At 48.0% G+C, this 18,529-nt stretch overlaps 1 protein-coding gene across 1 annotated transcript in view; it reads right to left on the bottom strand.

Annotated features, from left to right (window-relative positions):
* The window catches only part of HUNK (hormonally up-regulated Neu-associated kinase), a gene marked incomplete at both ends in the record, with an annotated part of 110,337 nt that overhangs the window by 4,407 nt on the left and 87,401 nt on the right, over positions 1 to 18,529 (bottom strand). Inside the window, 3 exons of the mRNA XM_082655599.1 lie at positions 4,997 to 5,044; positions 10,110 to 10,193; positions 14,090 to 14,252. Coding sequence (XP_082511725.1) covers positions 4,997 to 5,044; positions 10,110 to 10,193; positions 14,090 to 14,252 — 295 coding nt within the window. The remainder of the gene's footprint in view (positions 1 to 4,996; positions 5,045 to 10,109; positions 10,194 to 14,089; positions 14,253 to 18,529) is intronic.

Below are 18,529 nucleotides of genomic sequence, written 5' to 3'. Positions count from 1 at the left end.
TCTGGGCACGCGGGCTCTTACTTGCGTACTTAAATCGGCACGATTCAACCACTTGTGCTGTCAGTCTTGCCTTTATTTAACTCAATTATAATCCCTCTGCTAGGAGTGAATTTGACTGTTTTATATATCTTCCACTCCACAGCCTCGGGCATGAAGCCAGGCACAGAGAGAAAGCTTAATAAATAGTTATTGAAATATTAAAAAGCAAAAACAAAAAAGCCAGTGGAAACGGAACTGAATTAAAATTAATTGGGTTCAAGCTTCTGGGAAGGGTGATGTTGCTAAGAGGAAGCTTTTTTCTGGCCCTAAAGATTACGTTTGATGTTTACTGTTAAACAGAGGCAACTGAAACCGGACCTCACCACAAGGGAGGGGGGGAAAAAGAGACCGATTTTCACATTTCTTGCCTTAAAACCTTAAGAGCATTTGCAATTCAAGAGAGCTCATCTATTTTTCATTGATGTTGTTGAAAAGCTTCTCAAGGAAACATCCCCTTGCACTCAGGTAGCCCTTTCTAATGAGGATTTTCAGAGCCTTTACGAACTGGGGTTCATTATGTCCAGGTTTTGAGTGGGAAAGAACGACTGGGAAGAGATGGAAAGTGGGGATGCCCAGCACAGCCTTGAGCGTCACCATGAGGACAATAGCTCCCCGGGGCTTACGCCTTGTCACCTGGGGAGGAGTGAAGTGGGATGAAAGCAGAGGTGAAACTTCTGCAAACACCCTCCCCAGCTTCTGGGCAGCCACTGCCACCTTTACTGAGGATGCCTGGAATGCAAGACCCTATTCTAAGAGCACGACCCAGGATGAGGCAAATACTGTTATCCCCTCTTGCAGAGGAGCCTGCAGTGGTTAAGAATTGACCCAGAATATACCCAGACAAAACTATAATTCAAAAAGAGACATGCATCCCTATGTTCATAGCAGCACTATTCACAATAGCCAAGACATGGAGATGACCTAAATATCCGACAGAGGAATGGATAAAGAAGATGTGGTCCATATATGCAACGGAATACTACTCAGCCATAAAAAAGAACAAATGATGCCATTTGCAGCAACGTGGAGGCACCTAGAGATGATCATACTAAGTGAAGTGAGTCAGAAAGAGAAAGACAGATAGCATGTGATATCACTTATATATAGAATCTAAAATATGGCACAAATGAACCTCCCTACGAAACAGAAACAGACTCACGGACGTAGAGATCAGACCGGTGGTTGCCAAGGCGGGGGTGGGAGGTGGGGAGGGAGAGGGATGGCCTGGGATTTGGGGCTGGCAGGTGCAAACTATTACATTTAGAACGGGTAAACAACAAGGTCCTACTGTATAGGACACAAAAATAGATTCAATATCCTGTGATACACCATAATGGAAAAGAATATTTAAAAAAAGAATGTCGGGCTTCCCTGGTGGTGCAGTGGTTAAGAATCCGCCTGCCAATGCAGGGGACACGGGTTCGAGCCCTGGTCCGGGAGGATCCCACATGCTGTGGAGCAACTGGGCCCGTGCACCACAGCTGCTGAGCCTGTGCTCTAGAGCCTGTGTGCCACAACTACTGAAGCCCACACGCCTAGAGCCCGTGCTTCGCAATGGGAGAAGCCACCACAATGAGAAACCTGCACACCGCAGCGAGGACCCAACACAGACAAAAATAAAATAAATAAATAAATAAATTTATAAAAGAAAAAGAAAAGAATGTCTACATGTGTATAACTGAGTCGCATTGCTGTAAGGCAGAGACTGGCACAACATCGTAAATCAACTATACTTCAATTAAAAAAAAAAAAAAAGAATTCATCCAGGAGCCGGACGGCAACTCAGTTGTTCACAGTCCTCCGTGAAAGTCGGTGTTCTTGACCCTTGACTCCACACTGCCCTCCAGAAGCCTGGGGCAGGGCCAGGCGTTTCCAGTGGCATAGAGAAAGGCTGGGCACAGCGACTGCAGGATCAGGGACCACGCTGTAGTCCCAGGGCTCCGGGACGGCATCTGGAATGCTACAGAGGAGGCCGTGGGCAGGACACTACGGAGGGGGGAAGGGGGCATCTGCTCCAGGCCAAGGCTAAACACAATTCTCCACTGCCCCCCTCTCCCCATTTCTATCGAACACCAACAGGCCCCCGTCTCTACGGCAAAGGAGAGTGAGCTTTCACGCTCCCCAGCCTCCCCCAAGCATCAAGGGGCCTGTCCTGAAAAGTCTGGCAGAATTCCATCCTTTTGCTCTGTTCTATCTCTGTTTTTATGAGAAAACTCATAAGTTCTACCTGATAACACCTTAAACAGGAAAAAAGAAATCAAACACGCTTTCGTGATACATTGTAAAACAAGAGTATTTGGAAGAAAAAACAAAACTGGAGTCCCCCCCTCCCCCCGCCCCCGGCCCCTTTTTAAGGATTTTTTTAAGAATGATGAGCACGCCTTCCTCTGGGCTGCCCTGCGTTCCCTACACTCAGACGGCTTCCTGCCGACGGCTTCCTGGGTCCGGCTCAGCCCTTTTCTAACTCTCCGTGGGTTCTCAAAGCTAAAGGTTCCAGATGCAAACTTTCGGGGGGCCAATATCACCACCCAGATAGAGTTCATCGGGATAACCCGCTGGGTCAGTCAGTCCCGGTGGAAGGGTCACCAGCCCCCAGGAAACAAGTTTGTTTACAAGCAGCCATCCTCATGCCTTCCAAACACAGGTGACAAATGCAACTGATCATCCAATTCTACCTTCTCATTTGCATGGCCTATTTTCTCCAAAAGAGATTTCCCAGGGAGCAGGACGCTAAATTGCCTTGTGTAACAGAAACAGATCTTCAGGAGGACTAATTACGTTCCCCCTTTGACATGCCTGCACCCATTCCCGCGCACCCCACCCAGCAACGCTGGCTGCCTTCGGGTCTCTTTGGTTTCCCTTTGATTCTCACGGGAGGGCGGTGCGCCCCTCCCCCGCGTGCGCCTAAGGTTGGGCCGTGGAGCTGAAGCTTCAGGGGTCTTCTCTGCCCCCTCATGCTCGGTCCGCACCCCCAAGGCAGATCCAAGAGGAGGCCACAAGCAAACCCCGCACAAAACAGCTTCTTGTTTTCTTTCAACCATGTTCCAACCACCACACATGTGCGTGGACCTTTACAAAGCTGGACACTTGGAAAATGTGACCCCTTAAGGATTATCTACCCAAGACTCTTCGGATGTCGTGGATTGTTTGATGGAGGAGAGGGAGCAACCAGTGAGTGAGGATCCACTGGGCTACGGGAGGGAGGTGTCTGCAGGCTCGGCAGCCGGGCCGGGGGGTATGGGGGAGCCAGTCCTCAGCTTCTGAGATCTGAGCTCCAGGGCGCGGGTCCCCTTAGACTCTTCCCTGCGACTCCAGGCTCCTGGCTCCAAGGAGCCGCAGCCCTCCCCCTGCCTTTCCCGTTTTGCTCCTGAAGGTACGGCCAGGTGACCTTCAGCAAGTCATTTCCCCTTGAGGGACGGGCCTCCCCATCTATAACCAAAAGGGTGGGTCCTTCCTAAGCTCTTCGGTTATATAAATGAACCCCACATCTCGCCTGCTTCACTGTCTGAAAGGCAAAGGCATTCATTCAACAAGGACAGATGCGGCCACGCCTCCTGGGCCCACCCCCTCAGCCCCGCACCCCCGAGGCTGCAGGAGGAAGTGCTGCCCAGCCGGGCCACCTGCCCCTCACGCGGTGCAGAACTGACCACAGGGTGTCAGTGATGGCACAGCGGAGGGGCCAGGGGACTGGGGGCGAGCTACAGCTGTCCTCTTTGAGGAGCCTTCAAGTCCACTCAGCTTGGGCTTTCTGGAGCCTGGTGTCCCCTTGACGATGAGACAACCTCACCTGGATGTTTGGAACATCAGAACCAGGTGCGGATCGTGGACACCTGGGATGGCCCAGGGGCCCAGGTGTTGTCTGCTGGATGATTTTGGCTCCTTGCGGCCCATCCCATAAGGGAAAGCCACAGAGGCTTGATTTCGCCATAGGAAACAACCAACTGAGTTGAGAAAAAAGAGGGCTTGGTTCATAAATTAGGCCACTGAGCCGGGAAGCCCTGGACTGTTGTAAACCCCACTTCTTTTTTTTTTTTTAATAGAGGATGATGTTGAATAAGTATGTCCTCATTAATTAATTAATCTATTTATTTATTTATTTTTGGCTGTGTTGGGTCTTCGTTTCTGTGCGAGGGCTTTCTCTAGTTGCGGCGAGCGGGGACCACTCTTCATCGCAGCGCACGGGCCTCTCACTATCACGGCCTCTCTTGTTGCGGAGCACAGGCTCCAGACACGCAGACTCAGTAATTGTGGCTCACGGGCCTAGTTGCTCCGCGGTACGTGGGATCTTCCTAGACCAAGGCTCGAACCTGTGTCCCCTGCATTGGCAGTCAGATTCTCAACCACTGCGCCAAACCCCACTTCTTTACAGGTAGAAACACGAACGCATAGCCAAGCGTGTAGTTTTAGCAAGACAATAAAAAAAATGGTCAACTACGCATAGACAGCACTGATCTGATCTGAGGGATTCTGACAAATCCACTTACAACAGGATTCTGCATGGTGGAATTCAGGACAGGATGGAGGTGTGCAAGGTCCAGAGCCCTGGGCAGAGATCTGCCAACCTTCAGGGTCATAGGTGATGGTTACTTTCATGTGTCAAGTTGGCTAGGCCAGGGTACCCCGTGTCTAGTCAAACACCAGTCTAGATGCTGCGGTGAAGGTATATGGTAGACGTGACTGACATTTAAATTGGTAGGCTTTGAGTAAAGCAGATTAGCCTCTACAGTCTGGGTGGGCCTCGTGTAATCAGTTAAAGGCCTTAAGAGGAAAAGACTGAGGTGTCCTGAGGAAGAAGGGATTCTGCCACCAGGAGACATGGGGATGAAGCTGAAACATCAGCCCTTCCCTGGGTGTCCAAGCACCACACACATCCACACACACACACACACACACACACTATTGGTTCTGTTTCTCTGGAGAACTCTGAGTAATCCAACATAACCCCCCAAGTTCTTACCTGCACAGCGTGAAATTCGAGGTCTCTTGTCCAGGTGCCCAGGGAGGCCTGTAAAAAGCAGCATTTTTCAACAATTCAAGAAGCTTCACTTGCTGTTTATTTCCTGAACTCTACCCCCTCCCACTTGCAGCTCCGGTTGAGGATTCTCCATTTCAAAGTTTATAGACAAGAAGCCAAACTGTCGTGGAAGCAGGCAGCAGATGTCCTAACGCCTGCCCTGGATAGATTTTCTAGGCAACATTTTTATTAAAGTCTAGGACACATAACACAAGGGTGCTCTGATGATGAGTAAGGGGTTCAACATGTTGCCTCAAACAGCAAAAACACATCGCAATGGCACCCTGATCAAGACACAGAACCCAGCCGGCACCTGGAAGTCCCTCGTTCCCAGCATCCTCTCCCCGTCCCCAAAGGTAACCACTGTTCTGATTGCTAACAATTCAGCTTGACCTGATTCCATACTTGATTTTAAAAATTTGTACACGGGCTTCCCTGGTGGCGCAGTGGTTGAGAGTCCGCCTGCCGATGCAGGGGACACGGGTTCGTGCCCCGGTCCGGGAAGATCCCACGTGCCGCGGAGCGGCCGGGCCCGTGAGCCATGGCCACTGAGCCTGCGCGTCCGGAGCCTGTGCTCCGCAACGGGAGAGGCCACAGCAGTGAGAGGCCCGCGTACCGCAAAAAAAAAGAAAAAAAAAATTTGTACAGATTTTAAAATGACACAAAGGAAAATCATTGTAATATTTTACCTTTAAACTTACAGTCCCCGTTATGGGTTTAATTTTATTCCCCCCAAATTCATATGCTGGAGTCCTAACCCCCAGACCTCAGAATGTGGCCTTACTTGAAGACAGGGTCAGGACAGGCCCATCACATCCTCTTTGAAGCTTGGGGGAGGGGGGAGTATGAAAGTTTGCTCTCCTTTGCCTTTGAGAAGAAGGAGTGTTGGTGTTACCTTGACAGAGGTAAGCAAGTTAAGATGAGGTCATCAGGGTGCGTTCTAGTGCAATGTCACTGGTATTCTAATAGAAAGGGGGAAATTGGTCACACACACACACACACACACACACACACACAGAACGCCATGTGAAGACGAAAGCGGAGATCGGGGTGATGTTCTTACAAGCCAAAGAATGCCAGAGATTGCCAGGAGCCACCAGAAGCTAGGAGGCATGAAAGATTCTCCCTCACAACCCTCAGAGGGAACCAATCCTGCGGACACCTCAACCTTGGATTTCTGGCCTCCAGAACTGGGAGACAATACACTTCTGTTGTTTAAGTCACTCAGTTTGTGGGACTTGGTTATGGCGGCCCTAGCAAACGAATACAGTCCCTCCACACCCCTGCACAACTTTTCTTCCAAAACTGCAATGTTACTTTGACACTACAGAGAAGCCCCCCAGTTCTAACTTACATTTTGCTACAAATTAGCATTATTCTTCAAGACTAAACAAACTTGGCTCCTGGCTCTCTACAGCTTTAAAGCCAGTTTAGAAATGATGACTGCTCTGCCACGACCCCCATGGTCCCCCAGGGCCTCTGTCTTAGGAAAAGGAATCTCTGGGGCACATGCCTAAGGTGAGACAAGTGTCCCGCTTTTCCAGACATAATCTCTGCCTGTTACAGGAAGAAGAGGGGAAGAAAGTGGTAAAGTCATAAAATGACGGCACTGTAGTCCCAAGAGGGAAGCTCTTCCCACTTAATTCAGCTCCTCCGTCTCCTTGGAGAAAAAGAACCAGGATGGAGAAGAAGAGACCATCACGTGCCCTCAGTGCCCGGACATGGCCCCGGAGCCGCTCCCCAGCCGGCTTGTGTACAACCTTGAACTTCATTCCACGGTTCCTGCTCACAATACCTCCCGCCCCTGTCACTTGGCCGCTTCTCCTCCTGGACCAGCTGATGGTAACTGGGAAGAACCCCACAGAGGCTCTGAGTGGGCTTTACCTGGAAAATCTGGCTTCTTTCAGACTTTCTCACCACTTTTTCTAACTGGCCCCATTCCACTTTCTAGGTTCCAACAGAGAGAGGAGTTGCATCATCTAGTCAGAGCCTGTAATTTAATTAGCACAAGGATCGCTGCAGTTTGGAGAAAACAAGTGGATCACAGAAAATTGAAATGCTGTCTTCCCATTAGCGTTCCTATTGAAACCCTAACCATTAAATATTTCGACAAATGTTTTAAAATGCTTACTATGTGTCTTCCGGGCCAAATGAAATAATCAGCTGAGAGTAATAATCTGGATGAAAAAAAGAGGCCCCTTTCCCATCGCGGTTCTGACACTTAACACACAAGCAGGGCAGGGTACTAGGGCAACCAAGGACATGGGCGTCAGCCACGTGGCTTAGAGCTGCCTAGGCACACACATAGGGGCATGCGGTGCGTCTAAGTTTGTGTTATTACCTGAGGCCCTAAACAGTCAAACCAAGAGGCAGGGAGCCTAACAGTGAATCCCCTGGACCCCAGCCGAGGTGCCCACCCTCCCTGCAAGTGACTGTAAGAGGTTCCTCCCTGCCACAGGGCATGGCCATCAGGTGACGATAATTCGACTTGCACGCGATGGTGCAGGGGGTCCCCTACTTTAATCAAGCGAGGGGTCCCACCTGGAAGGTTCGACCTTCCCCAGATGCTGGCCCAATTCTATTTTCTGAGACTAGAACCAAGGTCCACTTGATTATTTCATCTGTTCATCTAGCAAATATTTATTGAGCCTCTACTGGGTGCCAGGCATTGTGTAGGCTCTAGGGACACCGTGAGGAGTAAAAGTGACACCGTCCCTGCTCTTAAGGAACTCACAGTCCGGAGTGGGGAAGACATGATAATCAAATAATCCCTGAACAAACAGAACCCTGCCAATGCGACAAGCCCCAGGAAGCAGGATGTGTGTGACCGTGTGTACTGGAGGGATGCAACCCAATGGCAGAGGTCAGAGGACGGCAGGGGTCCACGAGGACGTGAGCTGAAGTGGGAGCTGAAGATACACATTAACTCAGCAGAGAGGGGTGGGGAGAACATTCTGGAAGAGAGAACAGGGTGTGGCCAGCCCTGGCAGCCAAGAGAGCACAGAGTCTCAAGGCCCATGGGACTGAGCATGAAGCAAGAAGCAGGGCTGTGTGCGGGGCCTGGGAGACAAGGCTGGAGTTGCTGGCAAAGCCAGTTCAATCCGGGGCGTGGTGGCCACGTCACAGAGTTTGCCTTCCAGGTTAAGGAAGCCTTTGAAGGTTTCAAGCGGGGAAGTGACATGGTCTGATTTGAGTGTGAATCGCTCGCTCTGGCCGGTGTGTGGACGGAGCGCCAGGTAGTCACAGGGAAGGAGCGGGACCAGTTAGGAAGGAGGCTGCAGCTGAGGTCCACGCAAGAGGTGATGGTGGCGAGGATGGGTCGGATGGAGAGTGGAGGGCTTGGAGAGTTTCAGGAGTCAAACCAGCAGAACCTGGCGACAGACTGGCTCTCGGGGTGAGGGAAAGGAATACAAAGGTCTTCCAGGTTTCTGCCCTGTACTGAGGGTGGGGATGCCATTTGCAGACAGAAAATAGGGGCCAGGGGTGGGGGGAGATGGGGGAGGAGAGGTGGGGTTGGTTCCAGGCGTGCTGGATTTGAGACCCCTTCATTCACGCCACAGAAGGTTCAGGAAGCAACTGGCCGGAGGGGTGTGGAGCTCAGGGGAGTCTGGCCCTACACCATCTCTGCTCTCCCTCTCCCAGCCCTGGAAGCCATGCTCCCCGCCCAGCCCCAGTCCGCACCCCCCTGCTGCCCCTCCAAAATCTTATCTCCGTCCTCAGCATGCTGGTGCCTCACAGCCAGTCGCAGAGGAAGGAGGCCTGCAGCCTGGGGTCAAGGCCAGGGCCCACCCTGGCTGCTCTGAATGCATGCCCTCCCCCCCATCACTGGAGTTCCTTCCTCTGCCCCCCAGCCCGCCTGCTCCCCAGCCCTTCTTCACCGCCAGCGGCAGCGACGGAGAGATCTCTGTTCACGGTCCTCACTCCCCCCAATCCACGCAATCTCCTTTCTGCCTTCTCCACCTCCTCCAGGACGAGAAACCGCTCAGCTGTCACCACTGGCTGCTTTATACTTGACCTTTCCCATGTCCTCCCTGGCATCCCTCCCTCCTGGGTCTCCGGCTGCCCCGTTATCTTCGCTGGCTTCTCTGTCATCAGCGCCTCCTTTTCTCTGCCTCCTTAAATGGTACCATCCCCCAGGCTGTGTAGATTGACCAGCCCCGCCCTCCTCCTGCAGCTACCCCAGCCGACCCCCGCCTCGATGCTCAGGGGTGGCCGCATTCACACGTGGTGCCGGCAGTTCAGCAGCCCCGTCACCGGCGTCACTGGGCTGGCCTGGGCCGTGTCCCACTTGCTTTCTGCTGCTGCCGTGGAGCGCAGCCCGGCTCGTTCCATATTCCACGGAAATGCACTGAGAAGACAGGCAGGCCCCGTTGCACAAAACAGCGAATGAGGAGTCCTGGTGGCGGGACCCTTACCCTGTGCTCCAGGCCTTGGATCTCGAGTTCCCAGGCACAGTCTCTTAACAAGCATGTATTTGGGGTCCAAATTTGGGGTGATATGATACCAGTTTTTATTCTGAAATCAAAGCATCTTGGTATTTTCTCTCAGGTACGTTCCAGGTAGCATCAAGTCAGCAGGGACAGCTGACTGGAAAGGATTGTTCCAGATACTTTTTCCTGTTCCTCACTGTACTTTGTTCTCCTGATGCCAAGTGTTACATACACTTATATTTTTCAGCACCTTGTTTTTAACCTCTTGGAGATCTGACAGCGGATTCCACTGGGAACCATCCAGGGAGCTTTAAAAAATACTGACCCCCGATCTCGTTGGAGATCGAGAATGGATCGATGGAATCGGTCTGAGGTACGGCCTGGGCATCCAGATGTTAAAATGCTCCTCAGGGATTCCACTATGTGGCCACAGCTGAGAACCACAGTCTAGAGACTGAACGATGGTGGTCCCGCTGTAAACCATGTCTCAAAGGCTCAGTTAAGTAAGTATTTGTCTTTGGCTACTTCTGTGTCCTACGATAATTGGTTTCCTTTCCCCTCTTCCCCCCAGAATGGAAATCCACTCTTCCTAAGGGATCCTGGGGTTTGCTCTGGGGGCCACTCACCTCATAGGGCTCCTTGGTGGGCCTGCACTTTTCTATCTGGTAGAGCTGGGTCTTGTAACAGACGCTGTCCTGGATGTCGGATTTCTACCAGAGGAGAAGAGAAAAAAAGGCTGGCTTAACTCACAGGAAATAGAAATGTCCATTAAGCATTCATTAATTTTTAAACCAGCGCTTGGCTGAGAAAAGGCAGAAAGGGGTTGGCAAGGCACTTAATTGCAGTGCAAAGCCTCATCCAAGGACGAAGTGTGGGGAGAGCTCGGCACCCAGCATCAGGTGACCTACTTCTGTTCCTGGCTCTGCCAGGAAAGGGCCAGGTGACCCTGGGCACATCACGGCTCCTTGCCGGGCCTCAGTCCTCTCATCGGTGCGATGAAGACCACTCTAAGACATGAAAAATGGATAAATAACAAGGACCTACTGTGCAGCACAGGGAGCTAGATTTAATATCTTGTAATAACCTATAATGGAAAATAATCTGAAAAAGAATATATATATATATATATATATGTATAACTGAATCACTTTGCTGTATACCTGAAACTAACACAACACTGTACATCAACTATACTTCAATTAAAAAAAAAAAAGCCCTAGTTCCTGCCCCCCGCCCCGATAAATGTCACAGCAATTCATAATATAGCTTAAAGAAGAAGACAGGTAACCACACCTAAGATGATCTAGGGGCACTGTTTAGGGGCAATCCTCTCTGGAGACAGGTGAAATTAAATGACTGATTAAATTTTCAGCCAACAAACATTCACAAAATGCCTTTACAGGCTCTCCAAATTAAAATCCACGCTTCTAGGTTTTAGAAAGAGGAAACAAGAATCAAGGGATAAGGGGAGAAATGACAAATAATTAAGTTACAATATTTTACTTTTTTTTTTTTTTGCAGATTATTAGTCATCCATTTTGTACACACCAGTGTATACATGTCAATCCCAATCGCCCAATACAATATTTTACTTTTTAGTTCACTAGTTTTGCTTTCAAAATTATACACGGTTGTTAGTAATTGGTTAATGATATTCGTAACGGGCACAGTGCACAGGTGCAATTAAATTAGCCTTGTGTGGAAATTACTGAGTGGACCAGCTATGGCTGTCTGTGGGGAATAATTCATTCTTAAAAGCAGCCACCCACCTAGACAGTGGTTCTCACACCAGCTATGTCCTATGATTTAAGGTTTAAGTGTGAAACAGACAATAAAATAAGAAAGAACCTTCTTTAGTTAGAACTAAGTTAGTTGAGTTTCCAGGAACTTCTCAGGAAACAAAACCACAGAGCTTTGCAACACTGCACCATTTGTAACCCTGATGCTGGGCAAACACAGCAGATGGCAAGACAGCCAGAGAAGGCAAGACATACCCTAAGAGTTTCACACAAATGTCTCTTACTTGGAATGAGCCATGTGATTAAGAGTGTGAGTAACCAAAGTTTGCATCTGTAGATGTGGAGGTAGACATAAGAAAGAAACTAGGGCTTCCCTGGTGGTGCAGTGGTTAGGAATCCGCCTGCCAATGCAGGGGACGCGGGTTTGAGCCCTGGTCTGGGAAGATCCCACGTGCCGCGGAGCAACTAAGCCCGTGCACCACAACGACTGAGCCTGCGCTCTAGAGCCCGTGAGCCACAACTACTGAGCCTGCGTGCCACAAATTCTGAAGCCCGCATGCCTAGAGCCCGTGTTCCGCGATAAGAGAAGCCCTCACACCGCAACGAAGAGTAGCCCCCGCTCACTGGAACTAGAGAAAGCCCGTGCGTAGCAACGAAGACCCAACACAGACAAAAATAAAAAATATAATTTAAATAAGGAAAGAAACTATTTTAAAAACAAAAGCCCCTCTATCTTATTGATCAGTATCCAGAAAACTGGTCCTTCCAAAAGAAGAATGTTTGAATCTGCTAGCTCACTCAGGAAAGTAGCAATGTCATCCTTTAAATATGTGAAATCATAAACTTTAGAGTCAGTTTCATGGAAACATTTTTTAAAACGAATTTTTGAACAACATTCATCATTTCAAAAAGAAAATCAGCGTGTGACCCTCCTCTGTTCCTTTTACTTCAGAACTACTTGTCCCTAGCATGGTGGTTCCTAAATGGTGTGACCTTGAGCTCATATGAGTGAAAAAAGTTGTTAGCAGGCATCTACAAGATGTGCACATTTATTTATAAATTATAAGCATGTACTGTACTAACATATCGTGTACATTATAAAATAGACAATAAAATAGGAATTTAAAAGGATAAGATAAGAAAGAAATATAGGACATATGGTCTTCTTATAAAAGAGAAATGAGAAATGGCTTCAAGTCTAACATGTCTTTTAAGCTTATCATCATCGGTGAACAGAGGACCTCTGTCCTCTGGTGTGAGGGAATTTCCTAATCCCTCCTATCACACAATAAAATGATATAAATAACATACTATGTATCAAAGGTCCAGTCTTTCTGAACTCCACTTCTCTCCTGCAGTAGCTTTCCCGTGACCATGACACGGGCTCTGAAATCCAGCTGCATATCTGTTCCCTTCTGAAGTTTTGTCCCATCACTGCTTCTGGAGCACGTTTTTTTCCCCCATAACATTGCTCTTATTTTTAAATGCCTTTTACTATAATGTTTCTTCTCATGTACATCATTCCTTTGGTGGCTCACCAAAAAAAAAAGGTGTTCTGTGGATCATTTCCCGTTGAAGCCAAATCTAGGAAATAGCCTAAGCTGAATCCGCTTCGAAACATCTGTACTTTTGTTCCGTTGTTTAACAACTCTCCCGTCAAGCTTCTTCATCTATTCGGCAATGTTTTCTAGATGTCTCCCCAATCCATTTGCTAATGAGAGACACATTCTGATCATGCTGTCTTCTGGGCATGATTTTGGTCATTTTCTCCCTCATCAGGGAGAACAGCATTTCCCCAACTATTGGTGAATTTTCACCTTTAGCTTTAATGTAAAAACCTCATAAAAGGTTTGTAAGCCTATTGTTTAGTGGAATGTTGTGTGATATCGGGCTATCACATGACTTTAAATAGTACGGAAAACTCTAGAAGTTCCTCTTTACGCTCTGGATTCTAAACGTCTTCCTAACAGTGATGACCCCATACAACCTGATCTCAAGGCGCCATACAGGCAAGGTGAAGGTCATCCTTCAGGAATGGGTATGAAATCAAATTTCAGATGGGCTTCCTGACAATTCCAGGTTTCTCTGGCTGACTTCCTGTTAGATCTGGTCAGTCCTCACCATTCTGAGTAGGAGAAACAGAAGAAGTGATATGCAGAATCCATACTGCCTGGGATCCAGTTTTCTTTGCAGAATTCTTTTTTAACCATTGTCCATTTGGAAAGAGTTGATTTAGTCAAAACTACATACTGAAGCATGTAAATTCCCTCATCCAGGCATGTATGAACTTCATGAGGCGGAAGGATGAAGGTGACCAAAGCATGAGGGTACCATGGTCCAAAACAGGCTCCCAGCTCTACCTCCTTCATCTTCAACACACGCGACACCTGGACTATCTGATGCCCAGACTGAGTGAAGGGGCCAAGGTTTCACTTTTGTTTTCTAGAGAAGTAAATGTAAATAGTGGCTTTCTCATCTACCATGCTTTAGAGGTGAATGCTTGAGGGGCTCTGCTCCCCAACTTTTATGATTACACAAGCCCCAGTGCATCTAAGTGGGGACCCCAAGGAGAAAAGAGAAACAGAGCCAAAAAGGCAACAAGAAGCTGAAAGGAACAGAGGCTTGAATCTCTCACGAGTCTGCCCAGAGCTTAACTCTGTGGGAGAATATTTTTAAAACACCTCAGATAAAAAGTGCTCCCTGAGAAGCAGGTTTTGCTACTATTGTATCCCACCTTCAGGAAACTCAGCCTCACATTAGTTTCAATTAACAGCTCAGATCAAGTGTCAGTAACTGGGAAACACTTCAAGTGTCAGAGCTCGTTTTTCCACAGAGAGCAGAGAAAACCACGGCGGGGCTCCACTCACCCCTGACAAATAGCGCTCGAGCTTCTTGTTTAAGAGGAAGTAGATGGCAAGGATGTGGCAGGCGCGGTTGGAGAGCACGGTGTTGATCACGTCGCTGTTCTTGTAGCCCAGCTTCTCCGTCATGTGCAGCACCACACTCGGGCTCAGGTCTTCCAGGGAAATCCTGCGGGGCGGAGGGACAGAGAACCAGTCACCTCTCCACTGTCGCTGAGAGGCTCCAGGGCCTCCTTAGCGATGCTCACAAACATGACAGCACAGAAATCGCCCCCCCCCCCCCGCACAACACACACACACGCCCCCTCATGAACAATCAGTCCATTCATTCACTCATTCATTCACTTGACTTTTTTTTTTTTTTGCGGTACACGGGCCTCTCACTGTTGTGGCCTCTCCCGTTGCGGAGCACAGGCTCCAGACGCGCAGGCTCAGCGGCCATGGCTCACGGGCCCAGCCGCTCCGCGGCATGTGGGACCTTCCCGGACTGGGGCACGAACCCGTGTCCCCTGCATCGGCAGGCGGACTCTCAACCACTGCGCCACCAGGGAAGCCCTCACTTGACTTTTTATTATGAAAAGTTACATATTCAGAAAAGAAAAGGGAATAGTCTAATAGCTTATGTGTGTACCCAGTTCCTGGTTGAACCAGTTGTTAACACTTTGGCTCTCTTTCTTCCTTCCTTCCTCCATCTCTCCCTCCCTTCCTTTCTTTCCTAAAGTATTTTAAATCACAAACATCATGACATCTTCTTTCCTAAACACCTCGACATGCATCTTTAAAAACCAAGGACATCTCTGTAGAACCACAATACCATCAACAACCCAACAAACTGTTAGTAATCTCTTAATATTCTCTGATATCTAGAATATATTCAAATTTCCCCAGTTGTCCCAAATTTCTTTACAATTTGACATGTTTTCCTTAAAATGTATTTATTGGAGTTGGGGTGGGGCCCACACTTAGGTTGGGTGGAAGCTGAGTTGGGAAAGGAGGGTGTTCAGGAGACAGCCCAGAGCGTGTTTGAAGGAACAATGTGAGTTCACAGTTCACAAATAGAGGATTTGGGGCTCAGCTGTAAAGTAAAGTGCTCTCAGAGGACAGGTTAAAGCTTCTACACAGGAGTATTATGAAGATAAACTCCTTGGGATAAAATGCCAAAGAAATGAACGTCAGGCATTCATTTAACCACTCATTCATTCATTCATTTATTCAACAAGTCCCTGCCTCAGGGAGTTTACATTCCAGTGGGGAAGAGAGAAAATAACTTCATTTATTCTTCATGACAGTCTTCTGAGTAGGTACCATTATTATCCCCATTTTACAGATGGAGAAGCTGAGGGCCACAACAGGGAAGTAACTTGCCCAGGGACACACAGGCAAGAAGTGGCAGATATGGAGAACACAAAAACAGGCTGAGGGGCATACAGAGTATGTGTGTTGGTAGTGGAGGTGTGTCATCAGAGAGAACGTGCTACAGTCCTTAAGAGAGATGCAAATACGGTACTCTGTGAGCAGAAGGCGAGCACATCTGGCTAGAGAGCTCTGTAACCACCGCCAAAGAGTCTGAAGACATTTCTGGTGGAACCTCAGAACCATAACAGTAGGAAAAACCACACAGTATAACCCCATAATGGTGCAGAAGAGGAAACCGACTTGCCAGGTTCACAGGCCCGTTAGTAGGGGCAGCAAGGGCAGACCTAGGTCTCTTGACCATTGCAACCTAGGTCAGCTCTCCCTCTATTTGGCTAAGTGCCGTCCAAAGAAAAGGTGTCCAAGAAACCACAAAATCTGCTTTCCTCACTCCTGTTGGCTACAAAATCACAAATTCTAGAAAGCAGGTTGGAGTATGGTTGGTATGATTAATGGTTAAAAATAAAAACGTTTGTTTAAAAAGGATACAATTACGTGAAGATTGACACAAGCACTTAACACAGAAAGCACAACTGTTTGAAACTATCTGGTAACAACCGCGTGCCAGCAGCCCTGCCCTAGGTCAGTGACACCACTGCTGCTTGACCTCACTCCTGGCCAATGAGATCACTGACATTGGCCAATCAGACCACAGCCTCACGGCCTCACCTCTCAGCCAATCAGATCATGAGTTTTGTGACCCTTCCCCCCACCCCTGGCCAATCACCCACAGCTACACATGGATGGCCCCACCCCCTACCAGGAGCAGGCCCTGGAAGGGATGGTGCTCTGGGTGTGGGGTGCCACCAGGGTGGGGCTGGGGGTGGAGGAGAGAGGAAGAAAATGAGCAGGGGGAGACACCCCGTCTCTGCCGTTTGTACCCGTGTCTTCCAAATCAGGTGAACTCTGCCCAACGTAGACTGTGGACTGGCTCTCGACTGAGAGTAATATTTTATACATTTTCAATAAGCAATGCATGTATTTAGTGTTCTCTTGTATCAGTTGTTGAACCTGTGTTATCTCTCCAAGTTTCTTTCTTTTTTAAATTTTATTTATTTTTTATACAGCAGGTTCTTATTAGTTATCCATTTTATACATATTAGTGTATATATGTCAATCCCAATCTCCCAGTTCATCCCACCACCAACCCCTCCCCCCCACCGCTTTCCCCCATTGGCAGATAAAGAAGATGTGGCACATATATACAATGGAATATTACTCAGCCATAAAAGGAAATGAAATTGGGTCATTTGTAGAGATATAGCTGAATCTAGAGTAAAGTAATTCAGAAAGAGAGAAACAAATATCGTATATTAACGCATATATGTGTAACCTAGAAAAATGGTACAGATGAACTGGTTTGCAGGGCAGAAATTGAGACACAGATGTAGAGAACAAACGTATCTCTCCAAGTTTTGATGAGATAGACAATGGTAAAAAATGTTCCAGAACACTAGGTATAATTTTGAGTAAATTTGCATTAAATCCAATTTTATTCCACTTTGGTCTAATTCCGTCCTGTGAACCAATGACCTGCTTTCCCTCCCACTCATCTCCAGAGCTAACTGGAGGTGTGGGAGAGTGTCCAGGCCCAGGCAGGACAGGAAGGAGGTATCCAGGGTCGGCTCTAAAAAAAATGTCTGCTCCCAGAACAGGGAGGGGCGCCTGGCACACAGCAAACATCTGTGACTAACTGGCATGAACATTTATTATAAAGAGTTTACATTTAAAGACATTTTCCTCTTGCCTCATGGGGATATCAACTTGGAGGCCCAAACAAATTAACAGAAGGCTTTAAAGAAGAGTGATATAAAACACAGGACCTTTGTTTTCTCTCTTTCCCAGAAGTAAAACATTGACAACATCTAAAATAATTAAATCTGGGGCTATGAATGTTGGGAAGCTATAAAATAGACTTTATAAAGAAACTATTCCTTTCCCTGGTCACATATTCTTATTCCCTTTATCTGGTAAAACCAGAAAACTCATCATCAAAAGCACATTTTTTTTTGCATTATATATTTTTCACAATAAAGACTGTAAATAACTCGTGTCTTTTCCAATAGTTGCGATTTCTGGTTTCATTACTTAAAAACTGGACATTGATTTGCCTCTAGTATAAAATGCGTAACGAACCTTACCTAAACAAAAGACATTCAGCTGCCGTTTTCCTTAATATACAAGCTCTTAACCGGTTTTACAATCTACCCAACTAGATCACGTGCAGCCTGTATTGCTTTTGACCAAGTCCAAATGCAAAAATGACCCACCTGGCAAAGCCAGTATAGGTTACTAGAATTTAAGTTTTAATCTACAAAAGCCTGTTTATAAGCTACAAAATGAGATGCCTGGGCCTGAATCTTTGTGAATGAAGATGTGGTCAGCAAGGAGGGGGGGACTGTATTTTCAACAGTGGCTTCACTTCCTTTAACAGCTGCTGCATCGAGTGGATTGATTCTGCTCATTTAGACCGTGATTACATTAGGCTAATGACCCATTTGGCTGCCACCGGCGCCTCCTCCTTTACAGAGAGCACACCTGGGCGTCCCAGGCAGCATGAGCCCTGGTGACGGGGCATGGCGCCTCGGCTTTGCTTTCCGTCTCACGCTGGGCTAATATTCCCGGTGTCTATTTCAGGTACTAGCTCAAACGGAGCCAGCACTGGAAACCAGCAGTCTATTTCCAGGTTCCCTTGGTAACCTAAGTAACCTAGACTTTGTTTACATTACCTCCCACAAGTCAAATGCTAGAATTGTAGATGACAGCTATCTATGGCCATGGTGAGTGCAAATGTGGCCCAGTAGCCAGGAGGCGGGTCCAGCACCGTCCACCCACACCCCCTGAAGTTCTTCTAGAACTTCCTCCCCAAGACGGAGCTCTGCCTGCCCATCTCACTTGGAGAAGTCAGTGCTGCAACTTTCATAAGTCTTGGTGGATGTTTCCAGACCTTCCTGGGCATTTTGAAGATATGATCACAGAAGACACCTCTTCCCTGCCCTGTCAGTGCTCTACCTGTCCCACTTCATCAGTGGT

The sequence above is a fragment of the Grampus griseus genome (genome assembly GCF_964374135.1).
Source record: "Grampus griseus genome assembly, chromosome: 5".
NCBI lineage: Eukaryota > Metazoa > Chordata > Mammalia > Artiodactyla > Delphinidae > Grampus > Grampus griseus.
Note: the sequence above shows the minus strand (reverse complement) of the source record. Positions and strands in the feature narration are given on the sequence as shown.